We start from the raw sequence: 20,495 nt of genomic DNA on the forward strand, positions 1-20,495 counted from the left end.
CCAACATGCTTTCTGTCTTTGTCATGGAATGAGATTACTTTGTTTTGTTCAGGCCCTGGCCGGATACCCTAGCTGGGAGGGAAACAATCCAATGTATAGTTTTGGGAGATGATAATTTTTTTCCTTGTAAATCATCTCTCTATAATTCACTGTATTGTTTTGTTTACATATTATATGATTTGTAAACATTTGAGTGTATCCCTCTTGGTTGGGACCTGTGCTTGTGTCTGGATGAGACTTTTAGGTGATCTCAAACTAAGTACTTTGTGTACTAAGTACTAAGTGCTCTTGGATCTACATCTGTTTCCTATTTGAACTAATTCTCCTTTGTCTTATCTTTTCTTGGGTGTTTTAAGTGTAATTCTAGATCTTTTGACTATCCCATTTTCTTCCTTTTTACTGGCGTTGAAATGACCTTAATGTGTTGCAAGCGCCGTAAAACCCTTAAAAGCAAACAAACAAGCATAACCAAAAATAAATAAATTTAGTTTTATGAATTAAACATTTTTGCAAAGTGAATTGTTTAAATTTGGCTGGGACGAAAGGCCAATTAAAAAAGTCCTTACAAACAGATAGATTTCAGAATATTTGTAGAAATTTGAATAAATTTTGCTAATTTGAATTATGCATATTGATAAATGATTCAGGAGCTAAGAGACTGGCACCGGAAGAATAGCAGGAGTAGTTTTCCAAAGTGTCTAAATGTAGTGTGGACAAAGCTACAGACTTCAGCCATCTGATTGGAAATTTTGCAATAATCTTAAACACTTGTGCCTAGTTTTTAGAGTTTCGGATTAACAGAATTTCTGACCATGTTTTTTAAGTATAAGTATGAAAAATGTATTTCTACTGCTAATCCACAAATAAATTCCGTCCACAGATGAAAATAAAATACAGATTTGAATGTGATGAGTTGTCACAACTGCCTCTGTGACTTATTGTCAGATACATGACAAAAGTTTTATATTAACTATGTCAGTTATTTCAACAATACAATTTTAATGTAATGAATATGTTTGCGTTTTAAGAGTTGTAATGAATAAAATTGTCTTTATTTTCATAAAATTAAAAGTGACCAACTATAATTATGTAATAGTAATACATGTTATACACATTAAAAAAATTTTTTATGATCAAATTTATAATAACATGTGCTCTTTATGACCTCAGAAGAATGTCAATCAACACTACAATTGTTCACGAGAGAGAAACCATTTAAAAATCCGCTCAATTTATGTTTATACAGACACATTTATCATTGTTTTTTATTACCTTTTTTGTTTTAGCTTTCATCGGCAGAGTAAGTCAATAATCTCCAATTTCTCTCCAGAGTTATCCTTTTTCGATTGGATACCTGCTATAATACCTTAAACTGTTGTAAGTTACAAGTTACCTGTTGGTCCTCTCTAGCTCTCTTTTCTACTTTTCTATATGTCATCTGGTTTTGTCATTGTTTAAAATGAATCTTGTTTGATTCTTTTGAGTACAAAATAGTGTCATATCAGCTATGTAGATGATGGGGTATGTTGGTAGGGTCTACCAGTATTTTCCCACCTGTTTATACTTTTTTAGTGTTTTTCTGTCCTTGTCTCTGGGTGGGATTCCTGTCTGCCCATGGTGGGCAGAGAGGTCACTTGCTATCTTCTGTTCCGCATATGTTTTCTCTTTCCATGTTTCTCTCGTCTAAATTGCTCCTTTTTCCCCCTGTTTCTGGTGAGGATCCATAGCTGGGAGGGAGACAGTAAAATATATAATACATTTTTTTTTTGTTGAGAAATGCCATTTTCCCCCTGTAAATCATCTCTGTGTTATGTACTTTTATAATTAGTTTTGAATATGTAAACATTTGAGTGCATCCTTTTCAATGGGATCCTTTGCTCGTGCAAAGAGAGATGAGACGTTTAGATAATGCCAAAATAGGTCATATTGATGGACTTCCCGTGGAATCCTCTGTTCCATATTCAAACAAGTTCCCTTGTCTTACTTTTAACTTCAGATCTACAACTTTTTCTCTATCGTCTTCCTTTTTACTGGTGTTGAAATGACCTTATATTATATTGTTACAAGTGTCGTAAAAAAACTATAAACAATCAAACAAAAATTTTCCCTGTTCAGATATGTTACAGCTTGGTTTTGCACAAATCCTGGCTGGATTTTTTCCATGAGGGAACATGGAATGTGAACATGTGTTTCCTTTTATTTGAATCATGTACCGGCATCTGTACTAGACTTTCGGTGGCCCTAGGCTGGGCACAATATAGTAAACTTGTCTATGGGATCTACTTATGTGACTTCCTCGTTTAATACTGTCTTTCAGATGCCTTGGACCCAACCGTTATGCAGGCACTGGTCTAAATAAATTTAACTGTTCTTTGGTTTTTGTGTTCCACCTTCCTCTCAGTCTTGGGTGCTGAGGTGACATAGAAGTGTCACAAGCAGGGATCGCCAGGCCTCTTTTACTTCTAAAACTTACAAACTCACTTTATGAACTCATCATAAGGTCATAAGTAAGGAGCACCTCTGTCCTCTGTTTTTTTCGAACCTCCCTACAGATCCATCCAAAGGATGTTATTTCTCTTTCTACTGATCTTCTCCATGTTTCCGTATATATCTAGGCTCTAAAATTAACCAACCAAATACTGTAATTTTGCAAATATAAATATGTGTTTTTGTTGTTGTTGTTCTGGAAAACAGACGTTACATTGAGATTTTTTGCTGGATCTTAGTAATACTTCTTGGTGGCTTCAAGCAAGCTGCATTGGTAGTTTTCATTGCCTGGGATCCATTTCTATGCTTTCTTTGAGCAGGCCCTGATTTTCGAAAAGTGATGGGTATGCTGATATTACGTGATGAATGGGGATCCTTGATTTCCCTCATATATTGCCTCAATCTGTCTTTGTACTGCAATAAAGACTACGGTACTTTGTTTTGCTCTGGTCCTGGCTAAGATCTTTAAAAATAGAAAAATAATTACATTTAGGGTTTTTGAGTATATATATATATATATATATATATATATATATATATATATATATATAATATATATATATATATATATATATATATATATATGTATATGTATGTGTGTGTGTGTGTGTGTGTGTGTGTGTGTTTGAAATGTCATCATTTATTTTCTATTATTGTAAGAGCTCACGACTGAAAAGTCAGTGTCCACGCACAGAGATAACTTTTAAATCTGTATAATTAAGTGCCCTATCACAATCTTTATTATTGTCTCTATCATGTTGCAACAGCTGTTAAACTTCTGATAACAAACTTATTCGTGATTATTGCATTTTCTACCAATTTACATAAAATTGAGCGATTTAAAAAAGTTTAATAAAATTTATATTATTTCTTATGCATTTTTATTGTGTTGAAAGCAGTTGTTTTCTTTCATGGAAATGAATTTGAATATTTAATAAATGACATGTATCTTTTGAATCACATTGTTTGGATTGGCCTTTAAATTATTTTTTTTTATTGCTGCTAATCTTGAACTGGAACTTGAGCGATAATCGGATTCGACACATCTAAACTCCTTTTTCCTCGGACACTTGTATTATTAAGATCTTCTTCGGCATCTTCTTTTTCTTTCTTTCTCTCTTTCTTTTTTTTTTTTTTTTCTTAATACTGGCTCAGGTATAACTTCGATTTGTAGGACAAGTTATGAAACTCTTGTGAAATTGAAAACAAGATGAGATTCAACAAAGTTTGTTTATTGAGTTATGGGTGTCATATCAAGAGACATGACGCCCATGAAAAAAAAATGTCGAGAGGGTATTGTGTTGTGGAGGGTAAAAGAGGGAGAGGGAGACCAAGCAGAAGATGGTCACAAGACTGGGTAGGGTTCTTGACCTCCCATAGTGGGCAGGGAGGTAAGTATTTGTCTTCTATCCCCTTATATCTGTTTTCCAACTTGCTTTCTGTCTTTGTCTTGGAATGAGATTACTTGGTTTTGTCCTGGTCCTGGCCGGATGCCCTGGTTGAGAGGGAAACAATCAAGTGTATAGTTAGTTTTGGGATATGATATTTTGTTCCTTGTAAATCATCTCTCTGTTATGCACTGTATTATGTTTTCTTTATATTATATCTGATTTGTAAAACATTTGAGTGTATTCCTCTTAGTTGGGACCTGTGCTTGTGTTTGGATGAGACTTTTAGGTGATCTCAAACTAAGTACACTGATAGTGTGCTCTTGGAATCTGCACCTGTTTCTTATTTAACCAATTCCCCCTTGTCTTACCTTTTCTTAGGTGCTTTAATTGTAATTCTAAAACGTTTTACTAATCCATTTTCTTCCTTTTTACTGGCGCTGATATGGCCTTAATGTGTTGCAAGCCGTAAAACCCTTAAAAACAAAACAAACAAACAATGGTCACAAGACAGCGAATGCATGAATAAGCCAGTGACTGAATGTAGAAGGATGGCGTAGGACAGAAGCTTGTTTCAGTTGGCAGTTGCGGAGGCCACGTGCAGGAGGGATAAGCCATGTCATGATGATGATGGGTGTCCTGGAATTTGTATCGATTTCTGTTGCATGGAGAAAAAAAAAAAGAATTTTCAATTGCCAATTGCAGGCTAAATCTTTCGGATGTTGTGGCATTTGTCTAAAGACTAAGGCACATGGACTTATCACTGCGAAGCGAACTAGAAAGTAAGTGTGGATGTATTACAGAGAGTGATATATATATTATATATATATATATATATATATATATAATATATATATCAGAGAGAGAGAGAGAGAGAGAGAGAGAGAGAGAGAGAGAGAGAGAGAGAGAGAGAGAGAGAGAGAGAGAGAGAGAGATGAAAATGCTAAGAATCGCTAATTACTTTAGTTTGTAGTTAACAATTATATTTCTGCAACTTACATTCCGATTAATAATGACGGTGATGATGATAAGTAGTAGCAGCAGCAGCAGCAGCAGCAGTAGTAGTAGTAGTTGTAGTAGTAGTAGTAGTAGTAGTAGTAGTAGTAGTAGTAGTAGTAGTAGTAGTAGTAGTAGTAGTAGTAGTGGTGTTGGTTGTTTGGTGATGGGGGTGGTGGTGGTACATTTATCTGAAACTATTCACATGAAATAAAGTAACCTATTTGACTATCGATATCATAAGTTAAATGTTTGAGAAGACAGAAGTTGAAAGGAAATATATGCTTCAATTTGAATGTCCAATTTGACACGATAACCGGACAATGACAGAAAGAGGCGGGGGAGGTAAGGTCAGTAAATTCACAAATAGCAATAGCAATGCAACATTCTGTAAGTTGATAAGTCCGGCAGTTAGTGTCATTCATAGTCCTATTAATTTGATCATTAAAAAAAAAGTAATAAAATGGAAACCTGTCGTTTTGGTCGAGGTCATTTATAATGACTGCAGGAAAGCAATAAACTGAAGTGACTTGTTGATAGTTTATATAACATAAGCGACGAACGAAAAGGTAGCATTTTTTTATATCAATAATATACGCTCAACTTTGAAAAAAAAAAATAACCACCTCTGTTATTTATTTTCGTATAAACTACAAACATTTCGCGATCAACAGCGAAATGGAAATTATGACCAAATCTAAATCTAAAACATTCCTCATTTAATATTATTTATATCCATTGAAGGTTTCTGGTTAATCAGATGGCTGAGTTTGCCATTTTCACACACACACACACACACACACACACACACACACACACACACACACACACACACACACACAAAAGAATTATATAGGCTAACTATCCCGTTTCTTCCTTTTTACTGGCGACTTAAAAGTGTCAAAAGCGCGGTAAACCCCTTAAAAACATAATTTGTCAAAAACCCGATTCACAGCCCCCCCCCCCCCCCCCCCTCTCTCTCTCTCTCGCACACACACACACACACATACACACACAAACACACACTTCCATCCCTCTTTATATATATATATATAATGTTATTACATTTCTTTTAGATATATTTGTTTAAACATTTGAGTGTGTTATTCTTAGTGGAGACTTTGAGTTTGAGGTGATCTCAAACTAAGTACACGGATACACTTGGAATCAGCATCTACTATTTGAACCTGTTCCTTTTGTCTTACTTTTTCTAAAGTGTTTTTATTTGTAAATCTAGATTATTTAACCATCCCATTTTTTTCTTTTTAGTGGCGCTATTATGAGCTTATGTGTCGCAAGCGCCGTAAAACCCTTAAAATAATATATTTTTAAAAAACCACATCTGCTTTGTGTTCTTGTTTTGGAATGACACCACTTGATTTTATCTAGGTTCTCTCTGGATTCTCTTCCTAAGAGGAAAACAGTAAGATGCATTTGTTTTTTTTTGGGTTTTTTTTTTTTGTGAGAGATATAGTTCCTCGTAAATCTTCTCACCGTTATATATTACGTGACTCGTCGTTTAAAAACGGTATTATGTTGGGCTGAATTGAACCAGGAGAAGTAAATCTAGAATAAAAGTGATAAAAATTAAAAACTTTGAGGGTTGTTTTTTTCTTTTATAATGTAACAAATTGTAACTATTTCCTATCGTAATGAATTGAAATTATCCTCAAGCTCCATATTCGTGGCTATGAATGGGGATGATCTATATTACCTTTCTATGAACTCGAGGTCATTGGTCACATTGCAAACTGTGCTCAAAGTGACCTACAAGGTGAAAAATGTTAAAAGTTTTCGAAATATCTAACATCACAGTAGGTCTTTTTTATCAACTGACTCATGGGTATGTTTAAAACTTTAATAAACAAAGGGTGTTACAAATGAGGAAATATCCAAGCATTGGACAACAACAAATCGGGTGATCGATGACTCGGTTGGACGAAAACCTGAGTATAGATCGCTCCCATTCACTTTCCAGCCCTTTGTTCTTCCTGACATAATACCGCATTGAGGCGGTTACATATATTATTGGCATTATCAGCAACTTTGATATGTTTCTACTGTTACCATAGCGATCCCGTTTGACGAAGACCCCATAGCAGTGTCAGCGAGAGGTTCTTGGTTGGTTTTAGATTTGCTACAAGGATATATGTTGCTTTTTGATCTACCTCTAACTTCAACCCCTTTTGCATTTGTCTCCATTGTTTTCTTTTCTTTTATCCTTGGGAACCTGTAATCTAACCTTATTATCAATTTTATTATCATTGTCAATGTTATTGTTATTGTTATCATTATCAGGTATTATTATTATTTTATTATTATTATTATTATTATTTATTATATTATTATTATATTATTATTATCATTATATTTATTATTATTATCACTATTATTATTATTATTATTATTATTATTATTATTATTATTATTATTATTATTATTATTATTATATTATTATCACTATTATTATTATTATTATCATCATCACATTCATTCATCATCATCATCATCATCATTCATATCATCATCATCATCATTATTTTTATTATTTTTATTATTATTATCATCATTATCATTATTATTATTATTATCATTCATTATCATATATATATATATTATTATATTATTATTATTATTATTATTATTTTTAAATCATTATTATTATTATTATTATTATTATTATTTTATTATTATTATTATTATTATTATTATTATTATTATTATTATTATTATTATTATTATTATATATTATTATTATTATTATTATTATTATTATATTATTATATTATTATTATTATTCTCATTTTTATGGTGCAAATACTTTTATGTAAAGAGTGATTTTAAAAAAAAGCAACTCATACTGCAAAATCTTCATTGAGCAGAGTGATACTTTAAAAAAAACATCAACTATATTGAATGATACTATACCAACAATTATAGGTAACATTTAAAATAGGTCTTTGATTGGTTTGGAGTTATAGGTGGGGAGAAAATAGATTGATTAAAGTTACTATTTAACTGTGCTTCCCTATCCTCTAATAATGATAATAATAATAATAATAATAATAATAATAATAATAATAATAATAATAATAATAATAATGATAATAATAATGATAATAATAATAATAATAATAGTAATAGTAATAATAATAATAATAATAATAATAATAATAATAATAATAATAATAATAATAATAATAATAATAATAATAATAATAATAACAATATTATATATATATATATATATATATATATATATATATATATATATATATATATATATATATAGAGAGAGAGAGAGAGAGAGAGAGAGAGAGAGAGAGAACACCGCAGAAAATCAGCAAGATTAACAATGCTATTTCAGATCAAGCACCACCTCGCTGAATGCCCAGTCATCAAGAAAAAACTGATACCAGCACCTTTGAGACAGAGAAGAGGTAACAACAACCAATACAGCCTCATAACACACAGAACACAATACCGTGGTTTTTCCTTCTTTAGACCTTACACAAACCATCACTGACCAACGTTGACGACCCCTGAATGTCCCTGGAAATTGATTTTAGACGAACGATTATAAACAAGGAATACAGAGAGATTAGAAAGCAGTTTCATATTTGCCATAATAATCAACCAATTGATTGTGGGCAATCAAAGGAAGAAAAAGAAGAAGAAGAAGAAGAAGAAGAAGAAGAAGAGAGAGAGAGAGAGAGGAAGGAGAGAGAGAGAGACACACACACACACATAGAGAGAGAGAGAGAGAGAGAGAGAGAGAGAGAGAGAGAGAGAGAGAGAGAGAGAGAGAGAGAGAGACGTGTTGTGATTCTTTACGAATTTTGATCGAGGTCATAACAATTCCCGATTTCGGTCAAAATCAAATCAAAACACCCCACTCTTCCCCTAAGACAAAGGGACAAAGGGGGTGTATACATTTTTATCAGTCTCCCTCAGAAGATAACGAAATCCTTGTTATCAGCTGTTCCTCAACAGCTGATAAGTCATGTGATTTGTATAATTTTTGCATCGTGACCATACCGGCTCGTGTATCACGTGAAAGAAGCTTTATTCGAAGATGGCGTCTCTCCAATTTGTTCTGTGTTTTACTCTTGGAATCAGTAAGTATTTAGTCTGACAACAAATATTCAGAACATTTTTAAACAATTCATTTTCATATCCTCAAAAACTTTCATGATCATTGTAACTTATCAGGTAATGAAGTCTGCCTGCCCTTCGATTCAGATTCATTCTGAATACGGAATTGCCTGTCTGTTTGGCCTTGGCCCTACTTACAACTTACTAAACTAACGTTTAATAAATTAAGTAAAATAAAAGTTATAAAACTGTAATTCGAGGTGAACAAAGGGGAGACCTTCCATAAGCTGTTACATCCCAAGTATTCTTGTTCTAGTAGGGGGCTTGGGAGGGGGAAAACTTTTTAAAAAAGTCTCCCCCCTCCCAAACCCCCTACTTCATCAAGCTAGAACTAGAGTTCTAGATGGCTGTCATTATTCCCAGACGCCTGTCTGGGGATAATGAAAATTCGTTATCCCCAGACAGGTGTCTGGGGATAACAAATTTTTGTTATCCCCAGACACCTGTCTGGGGATAGTTATCCCTAGACGCATGTAGCAAGTGGGCAGAAAGATTTTATGCAAAATGCCAAACTAGGCGTGAAAAATACCAAATATTCTGGAAAAAATACTAGTGGTTGTGTCCCAAAACAGTTAATATACCAAGCGATATTTAACACAAGATGAAAGTACATAGTGATCAAATGTCAAATCCAGCTCTTTTAAAAAAAAATATTTTAAAGCAAATGGATCAATGAAATTTCTTTTGTTACTTTGATCTGAAAACGTCAAACTGGCAATTCGACTTTTTATTTTCAACCAGGAAGAAAGTTGTTAATCATCAAATCTGTTCATAGTCTACCAACCATTTAAATTTTCATTACCTACCTACCTGTTAACTTTATTGATCATCTCTTGTTTCTATAATTTGCTCATTCTGGCCACAATTTTGGGGACGACCGGGAATAATTTTTTATTTCACGGACGAATTCCTAGGCCATGGTGTTGTTCGCCCCAAAGCCCAAAACCGACACCTGTTATTTTCCTGTCTGCTTCGCACAAGACAATACAAATTAGTATCACACGTCCACAAAACTAGATCGACCAACATATTTTTATTCGAATCAGAGATGAAAATAACTACCAAAACAAGGAAGCAAAAAAATGGTGGAAATATGTTTAGATCCTATATGAATTTAAGATATTCCGATAGCGGTGTGGATAGGCAGCTCAGTGGGTTAGGCCACCTTTCATTTTACTCCTTTTAGCTGCACAGATTCGAACCAGTCGCGACTGCCCCCCCCCCCCCACGCACATTTTTTTTTTTTACTTTTTCTTTCTTTCTTCCCAATTGATTTTCATTGTTTTCACTTTTGTTCCGAGTTCCGAGCAAGAGTTTTTTTAATCAGTTGAATTTTTTATTTCTCCGATAATATTATTTCATTATTTAATTTGCTCTAGATCTATTATTGTTTTTTTGTTTTGGTGAAATGATAATAATAATAATAATAATAATAATAATAATAATAATAATAATAATAATAATAATACTAATAATAATAATAATAATAATAATAATAATAATAATAATAATAATAATAATACTAATAATAATAATAATAATAATAATAATAATAATAATAATAATAATAATAATAATAAAAATAATAGTAATAGTATGATAATAAGAGTATTAATAATAAAAATAATAATATTATTGATAATAATATAATAATGATTATGATGGTAATAGTAATAATAATAACAAATATTACAATTATTATTATTATTATTATTATTATTATTATTATTATTATTATTATTATTATTATTATTATTATTATTATTATTATTATTATTATTATTAACACTATTCCCTGCTCCGAGGGAAATCTCTCTTTTTCTTTTTTTTTATATTTTGACCTAAACCTTAGAGTTTTTTGTTTGCTAAACCTTTATGTAAATGTTCCGTTTCTGAGCATGAATTTCTTAAATTGTTTTTATTTTTAAAACAATTGTTGTTTTTTTTTCTCCTCTATCTGACCATTTGGTCGCTCTCTGAATATTTCTGTTTGTTTGCTTTTTAATTATTATTTGAGATCGGAGTGGGGACGAATATATTTGCTAGAAACTAGAAAAAAAAAAACAAGAGAGAGAGAGAGAGAGAGAGAGAGAGAGAGAGTTTAATAAAAAAAAAAAAAAGAGGTGGGGGGAGGATGGATGGGACATTTATCCCTCTCAACGTTCTGTAAAAAGAAGACGGAATTTAAAAAAAAAAAAAAGTGACGTTACCAGGATTCGAACCCACAACGTCGATTATGGTCAAACTTCCAGGGCAGACGACTAAACCATTCGGCCATGACACCCACTTCGAAGTCGACGCATATTGTGTATATGTAGTAACAACTGATTTTAATGTTGGTTAATTTTATGTTTTTATAGATATTTTATTAACCTTCCTTATTTCTATGTGCATCTGGAAACATTCCATATTCTGGAATGTGGATAATTGTTTAAAAGAGCGGAGTTTCAAATATGCGTCTGGGGATAACGAATTTTTATTATCCCCAGACAGGTGTCTGGGGATAATCACAGCGGTTCTAGATAGTGTAGGGAGTAGGGGGTTTGTGGGAGGGGGGAGACTTAAAAAAAAATTCCCCCCTCCCCAACCCCTACTAGAACAAGAATACTTGGGATGTAGTAGCTTATGGAAGGTCTCCTGAACAAAGACTAAATCTAGAGATTTTAGAGATGGGTATTAGTATGGAAGGGCTCCCATGAGACTTCCAGATTTCGGTTATCAGTCTGCGAAGTGGCAATTCGGACTCAGTCTGAATAGTCTCCTGTGGGCGTGCGCAAACACTGGGGGACACAGTGCGGGCAGTGCTGCCGTACTCTAGAAAAACCCATATTTTAAAATTTAGCCAGGAAACTCTTTCTTCAAATATCGAAATCGATGGATTTAAATGACCCTCATCTTGTCAAAAAACTCTCGAAGTCATCTAAGTCCCAGGTTTGAGAGTTTTTTTTCCCCAAGATGAGGATCATTTAAATCGATCGATATTTCAAGGACGAGTTTTCTGGCCAAATTTTAAAATATGTTGTTTTTTTTCCAGAGTACGGCAAACAGTGTGACTGATAGAATCAGAAGAAGAAGAGTTCAGAGAAAATTCTGTTTTGCCCATAACAGACTGACTCAACTGACTAATATCCCTACCTCAGACTTTAGGATTGCTGTCTCTAATTCCTGATTTTATTTGGACATTGTGCAAAGTTGTGAGTAAAGCTTTTCCTTTATACCAGTTACTTGGACTTTTCTTCCTTTTGAAGGGTTTTAACTCGTTTCTTTATAATTTCTAAAGGACTCCAATTGATCTATGATTTGGCTTTCTCACCAAATATACGGGCTTCGACTACCTGTTGATGATAGTAAATATCCCATTATTATTTTCATTTGCATCAATTTTATGGAATTGTCACTAATTAAAACACGATAAATTGAAATAATAAAACAACAAAAAACATCTATATTGCGCACATGTGCATTGGAGTTTGAGTTCGAATTACCATGGGAGACTATTCTGACTTGAGTCCGAATAGCTGCAGCCTATCAGTCAGTCATTCTACTCTACACAGACCTGAACTGAGTAAATTGGCTTGGCCAAGGTCTCATACACAGGACAGGAAAAAAACGCTCTTAGAAGTAGAAGCACCGCACGGTTTCAATAATTCAAACAAGCATGTTTTTCTGCTAACTTAATTGTAAGGTTTTACAGATAAAAAGGTTGTTAAATTTGTCCCATGATGACTTCTTTTTTCTGGCTTTCCATTCCATCCCAATATTATGAGTGATTTCACTTTGCCTTCAGCTGATCTCACGACTCTTGGAAATGGAAATGGTACGAGTAATCCTGATAGCTCAGCTCATAGAGCACTCCTCATAAATGAAGGGACTGGTATCAATACCAGTTGCAATCAAGATTTTTTTTTTGGACCAATTCCCCCCTCCCCTCTGTCCAACCAGTAATGGTTGAGTAGCTTGATCTGATGATAGACTAGCATCCCATCGAAAGGGTAACAAACGATTTCTACTCTCCATTTAACTTTATAGCACCCCGAGTTAGAACTCATATTTCTTGAGATGTCGACGCTATATAAATGTATACTATTATTGTTATTATTATAGAAACCAGGATAAACCCTGGCTCTTATTTGCCTGATGGCTCAGAAGGATCATTAGAAAATGAACAGTTTATATCTGTTTATTAAATTCAGAAAAGTGAGTGGAGCAGGCACTTATGTTGGTAACAACAAGATATGAAGTGAATAGAAAAGTGCCAGAAGACAATAGAGAATAAAAATTTTTTCGCGGCGGTGGTGGGGTTTGAACCTGCGACCTTATTGGTACGACAACTCCGCCTGGCAGGTGAGAGCGTGGCTCTACCGTGTGAGCTATCCACGAACACAAAAATATTCGTTTCAAACTCAAAGTCATTACTAGATCCCTCTCTCACCCACTTCTTGAGACCGCCGATTCGTTCGTACACCACCATCGCGAATAATTTTGACCAGCAGTTAAGCTTAATAGCCAATATTCTCAACACAAACATATAACATAGAAACGATTGAGACATTGAGTATGCTCCGGTGTATGGGGTGAATATTTAATTCAGAAAAGTGAGTGGAGCAGGCACTTATGTTGGTAACAACAAGATATGAAGTGAATAGAAAAGTGCCAGAAGACAATAGAGAATAAAAATTTTTTCGCGGCGGTGGTGGGGTTTGAACCTGCGACCTTATTGGTACGACAACTCCGCCTGGCAGGTGAGAGCGTGGCTCTACCGTGTGAGCTATCCACGAACACAAAAATATTCGTTTCAAACTCAAAGTCATTACTAGATCCCTCTCTCACCCACTTCTTGAGACCGCCGATTCGTTCGTACACCACCATCGCGAATAATTTTGACCAGCAGTTAAGCTTAATAGCCAATATTCTCAACACAAACATATAACATAGAAACGATTGAGACATTGAGTATGCTCCGGTGTATGGGGTGAATATTTAATTCAGAAAGTGAGTGGAGCAGGCACTTATGTTGGTAACAACAAGATATGAAGTGAATAGAAAAGTGCCAGAAGACAATAGAGAATAAAAATTTTTTCGCGGCGGTGGTGGGGTTTGAACCTGCGACCTTATTGGTACGACAACTCCGCCTGGCAGGTGAGAGCGTGGCTCTACCGTGTGAGCTATCCACGAACACAAAAATATTCGTTTCAAACTCAAAGTCATTACTAGATCCCTCTCTCACCCACTTCTTGAGACCGCCGATTCGTTCGTACACCACCATCGCGAATAATTTTGACCAGCAGTTAAGCTTAATAGCCAATATTCTCAACACAAACATATAACATAGAAACGATTGAGACATTGAGTATGCTCCGGTGTATGGGGTGAATATTTAATTCAGAAAAGTGAGTGGAGCAGGCACTTATGTTGGTAACAACAAGATATGAAGTGAATAGAAAAGTGCCAGAAGACAATAGAGAATACAAATTTGAGTTTGAAACGAATATTTTTGTGTTCGTGGATAGCTCACACGGTAGAGCCACGCTCTCACCTGCCAGGCGGAGTTGTCGTACCAATAAGGTCGCAGGTTCAAACCCCACCACCGCCGCGAAAAAATTTTTATTCTCTATTGTCTTCTGGCACTTTTCTATTCACTTCATATCTTGTTGTTACCAACATAAGTGCCTGCTCCACTCACTTTTCTGAATTAAATATTCACCCATACACCGGAGCATACTCAATGTCTCAATCGTTTCTATGTTATATGTTTGTGTTGAGAATATTGGCTATTAAGCTTAACTGCTGGTCAAAATTATTCGCGATGGTGGTGTACGAACGAATCGGCGGTCTCAAGAAGTGGGTGAGAGAGGGATCTAGTAATGACTTTGAGTTTGAAACGAATATTTTTGTGTTCGTGGATAGCTCACACGGTAGAGCCACGCTCTCACCTGCCAGGCGGAGTTGTCGTACCAATAAGGTCGCAGGTTCAAACCCCACCACCGCCGCGAAAAAAATTTTTATTCTCTATTGTCTTCTGGCACTTTTCTATTCACTTCATATCTTGTTGTTACCAACATAAGTGCCTGCTCCACTCACTTTTCTGAATTAAATATTCACCCCATACACCGGAGCATACTCAATGTCTCAATCGTTTCTATGTTATATGTTTGTGTTGAGAATATTGGCTATTAAGCTTAACTGCTGGTCAAAATTATTCGCGATGGTGGTGTACGAACGAATCGGCGGTCTCAAGAAGTGGGTGAGAGAGGGATCTAGTAATGACTTTGAGTTTGAAACGAATATTTTTGTGTTCGTGGATAGCTCACACGGTAGAGCCACGCTCTCACCTGCCAGGCGGAGTTGTCGTACCAATAAGGTCGCAGGTTCAAACCCCACCACCGCCGCGAAAAAATTTTTATTCTCTATTGTCTTCTGGCACTTTTCTATTCACTTCATATCTTGTTGTTACCAACATAAGTGCCTGCTCCACTCACTTTTCTGAATTAAATATTCACCCCATACACCGGAGCATACTCAATGTCTCAATCGTTTCTATGTTATATGTTTGTGTTGAGAATATTGGCTATTAAGCTTAACTGCTGGTCAAAATTATTCGCGATGGTGGTGTACGAACGAATCGGCGGTCTCAAGAAGTGGTGTGAGAGAGGGATCTAGTAATGACTTTGAGTTTGAAACGAATATTTTTGTGTTCGTGGATAGCTCACACGGTAGAGCCACGCTCTCACCTGCCAGGCGGAGTTGTCGTACCAATAAGGTCGCAGGTTCAAACCCCACCACCGCCGCGAAAAAATTTTTATTCTCTATTGTCTTCTGGCACTTTTCTATTCACTTCATATCTTGTTGATATCTGTTTATTATACTAATGATTAATGAAATAACTTGAATGCTCATTGCATATTTGGACCTTTTTCTTTTCCCATGGTTTAAAAATTGTAATTGTGAAAATCAAAGTCTTAAAAGAGATAAAGAAAAGTTATGAAGTAAAGAAAAAATCAGGACTTTTTTTTTTGCTTTCACCTACTTTTCATCCATTATTTATTTACAGTTACACTTTGTGCTAGTGCTCCAGTGCCCAAATATGACAAAACTTACTTGATGAAAGGTGTCATTCGCTTGCCATATGCTGAGATTGTTGAGCCTTTCACTGCTTACCTTGACACACCAAACAAGAGAGGCAGAGTAGACTATTATGATGGTAAGTGTGTATCTTTCAAAATATTTAGTAAATTGTATATTTAGGTGGGTGGATTCCTTTAGGGTGCTTCTTGGCCGATAGGTTCTACATCGGCCCAGTCTTTCTTATTATTTCTTCCATTCTCTAATTTATTTGTTCTCTCTATATAGCTTTTTGTCCATGTTTTAGAATGAAACCAAATGGTTTCACATGTTCCTGCCATTAATTTTTTTTTGTTAGGAAGAAGATTTATCTTTATTTTTCCGTTTTATAAATCGTCTTTCTACTTTGTGTTATTTATTGTTTTGCAGTTTATAAATATCTAAGTGTACCCCTCTTTGCAGGATAATGTTCTTGTATCTGGTGAGATTTTAAGGTGGTCTCAGACTCGACACATGGATGGATACTGTAGTTTTTCACTGTTAATCAGAATATCAATTTTTATATTTTTATAGAAATGTTATGGTGAGAATAATATAAATTGAACATGAATAGAAGTTTTTATTTTTCTTTTGTCTGGTTGCTTTAGGTCTGTACAAGAATTACATGAGAGCCGCTGGCAGTCCTGGGTACAAGTATGGAACCCATCAAGAGGTTGTTTACTATTCAGACCAAAAGGTCCTCAATAAGCTAAGTTGCTTTGAAGCAAATGGAACATCTGATGCCCCAACTACTTTGACCACGCTGCTACCCGATCTCACTGGTTTTAAGGTAGAGGGCTAAATCCATTTTATTTCATTTGGAATTGAAACTATTTGAAGAATTGTAATTTGGTTTTTAAATTTAATAATATCAGAATATGATATGAGTAGAGAAAAGTGCCAGAAGACAATAGAGAATAAAAATTTTGCGACGATTTGGGCTTGAACCCGCGACCTTACAAACTCCGCCTTGCCGTGAGAGGGACGCATTTGGAGTGGTGGATGGCGTTGACTGCATAGCGTCCTTCTCACAGCCTGGTGGAGTTGTCATATCAGTAAGGTCATGTGTTCCGAGCCCAAATCGCAGCGATATTTTTATTCTCTATTGTCTTCTGGCACTTTACTACTCATTAAACAAAGGTGAAAATCATATAAAATGTAATAATCGTAAAATCACTTTTATCTTAAGCCATTGTTCCTAATTTTTCACCTCAATCGAAATTGAGCATACTCTGATGCCTTCGTTTTTGTCCTTTCGTGTTCAATGTTTGTTATGATGCAGGAAAGGGTCCACAGTGAAAACGTCCACTCTTGTAATGGATATTAGCATTAAATCATCCCAACTGTCTGGTAATCTCTGTTGTGTAATTTCACCATGTCTAATTGGTTATCAGGATGTCTGCAATTTGATCCCTCAGTCAAGGCTGCCTGATTTATTTTGGAATAATTTTTTTCCTCATATTTTCTGTTTGTTGCCTATGAGTGTTTGTGTAATTGGATGCATGTGTTTTTCTTCTTATGTTACTGAGGCTAGACATAGGCTCTGAGGATTTAAGTTTGTCTTGTTGACGTTGTTCTCTTTGTCTTACATTTTCTTTTGTTTTTGTAAGAAGAGGCAAATTTTAGATTAAAATATTTTTACATTTGCCTGTTCTAGGATCTGTCTTTTCCTTGTCCTTAAATGAAAAACACCTAGAGATAAAGAAGTTTCGTTCACAATCTGAACCTATGTCTCTCACTTCTCACCTCTGCTCAATCAAAAGTACCTATCTCTTACTTTGTGATTATATATCATAATCTTTATATGGAATGATTAATAATAACATTTAAAAAAAACTTTTATTCCTCAGTTCACTGGAAAAAAGAATATGTCGGGTATCAACGCTAATGTGTATCAACTGGTTGTCACCATTGGGAAAAAGGTTTGTTCAAGTCATGAAACACCATGATTAAGATGTTGAGGATAGTCATAATAATAAAAATAATAATGATGATGACGATGATTTTCATGATGTTGATGTTGATCATGATGTTGATGATGAAAAAGAAAATAAATGCTAAAAATGATAATAGATAATAATATCTATGATTATGATGATCATAATACAGATGATGATAATGATCATGATAATAATAATAATAATAAAATAATAATACTAATAATAATTAATATTATTATTTTAATAATAATAATAATAATAATAATAATAATAATAATAATAATAATAATAATAATAATAATAATAATAGTAATAATAATAATAATAATAATAATAATAATAATAATAATAATAATAATAATAATAATAATAATAATAATAGTAATAATAATAATAATAATAATGATAATAATAATAATAATAATAATAATAATAATAATAATAATAACATTGACAATAATAATAATAATAATAATAATAATAATAATAATAATAATAATAATAATAATAATAATAATAATAATAATAATAATAATAATAATAATAAATGATAATAATAATAATAATTTTTGATATTTTTATTAGTAGTAATATTATAACACTTTTTGCAGTTATATCGTATTTGCACAACTTGAAAGAAAAAAAAAAATAAATAGAAAATGATATCCCTTGTTGACCATATTTAGATCAGCACATACACCCTGTACACCAACTCCAGTGACAACACCCCGATGCGTTACGAGATGATGGGCTACGATTCTCTGTTGGGTTCTCACTTTGACAAGTACTTTGTGGATTTCACTACATTTATCTCTCCACACACTTTCACTAACACTGATTTCGCCATTCCTACTGGTAAGCATAATGATATCTTTGTAAATCTATATTAGGTTTTGATGTTAGGTTAATTTGTTCACAATTTGCATTTAGTCTGTGGTATGGTAACCCAGCTTTTTTTTTTTGTTTGTTTTGGTTTAAATGGATAGTAAGCTTCTAGAAACTGAGGACTAAAAAGTATGAAATAAAAGTGAATTTTGTTGAATCCAATAAAGAAACAATTTAGTTGAAATGAAATAAAAGATTTAATTACAAAATTAATGATGAAAATAGAAATTGACAGAGTATCTTGTGTGTAAAGGTTGTTCAGTCTCTAACCGGTCGACAAAGCAGACGTTTTTATTTTCGCGTCATAATAGCTGCTGCATACATTGTTATTAGCTGGCCCTACACAACACCTCAGCTGTGTTGATATCCCGAGTAATCACTACATGGTCATATTTGGTCTGGTCCTTGGTGATGCTATTGTTGTTAAATTGTGATTCAATGCGAGTGAACAAGATCTCGGTCTCAGGCGATTTGGCCCTGAATTCGGGAAGTTTAAAGTAGGCAGTGCTTACAGTGGCAGTGGTTGTTTGTTGTCCTAGAAGTTGTTGAAGTAGTGAACGTAGCTGGATCACGTCAGGGTCACCAATGTTGATTTATAACACCTTTATATATATTTATAAAGATTGATATGACAAATATGCAGTGTGTTTATAAAAACAAAGGTAGAATTGACATCTCTTAACATATTTTTCCTGAAAAATTAAGTACTTAAATTTCAATAAATGGGTTTGATTGAGGTAAAATTTGAGAGTTGCATTATTTATAGTTTATTGGTTACAGGCTTCTAAATCTTTCCTTGTTGTTGTTTTTTTTACACTTTAACTTGTAAGCCTTGTGTGACAGGTGTGGAGATTTAAGACATGAATATTTTTTTAATGTGTTTACCGACCTCAGCCAAATAAGACATTTGTACTTTATTTCACCAACAAGGTCTTAAGTGTGGAAACTTCCCTGGACCTGGCCAGAAAGTGCACTCAGTCAACCCATTCCCAGAACTGATTCACCGTGAGGACAAACACATTGACCAAGCTTTTGAAGACTTCAAGAAGGTTCACGGCAAGAACTATGTATCAACTCAACATCATGAATCCAGGAAGCATGTATTCAGACAAAACTTGAGGTTTGTTAGTCTTTGAGTCATTTTGTTATCGTAAAATTTTATCCATGTGCTTTTTTTTTCTTTCTTTCTTTTTTTTTTTTTTTTGTTTTTTGTTTTGGTGGTAATATGGTCATATAATGTTCTAAAAGTTCTTCACATTCTCATGTTAGAAATTAAAATTCCTGAGATATTTAAAAACTGGCCAATGTCTAATTGAAAAAACAACAAGCAATGTATTAAATTTGGTTTATGTATAAAAATTTGAGATAAAAGTCCATTTGGGTGAGCTGTTTATCTCTGACAGACTTTTGTTTGCCATCACTGGTTTGCAATTTATGTTAGGGGCACTATATTAAAAAAAAGTAATGGCCAGTAAATTCCATTGCACACATGAGCAAAGTATTTGATTGACTAGATAAAAAGACTATTTTGACGGATATCGCC

The 20,495-nt window shown here is 33.8% G+C and overlaps 1 protein-coding gene across 1 annotated transcript in view; it reads left to right on the forward strand.

Moving 5' to 3' along the window:
• The first annotated feature begins 8,659 nt into the window (after nt 1-8,659).
• LOC144963075 (digestive cysteine proteinase 1-like) overlaps nt 8,660-20,495 on the forward strand; it is a 20,174-nt gene continuing 8,338 nt past the window's right edge. The window contains exons 1-6 of the mRNA XM_078896706.1: nt 8,660-8,989; nt 16,078-16,227; nt 16,736-16,917; nt 17,978-18,049; nt 18,754-18,922; nt 19,883-20,072. Of these exons, the coding sequence (XP_078752832.1) occupies nt 8,947-8,989; nt 16,078-16,227; nt 16,736-16,917; nt 17,978-18,049; nt 18,754-18,922; nt 19,883-20,072 (806 nt within the window). The 5' untranslated portion in view covers nt 8,660-8,946. The remainder of the gene's footprint in view (nt 8,990-16,077; nt 16,228-16,735; nt 16,918-17,977; nt 18,050-18,753; nt 18,923-19,882; nt 20,073-20,495) is intronic.

Source organism: Berghia stephanieae, chromosome 1 (genome assembly GCF_034508935.2).
Source record: "Berghia stephanieae isolate SIO BIC M18660-M18661 chromosome 1, UCSD_Bste_1.3, whole genome shotgun sequence".
Taxonomy (NCBI): Eukaryota; Metazoa; Mollusca; class Gastropoda; order Nudibranchia; family Aeolidiidae; genus Berghia; species Berghia stephanieae.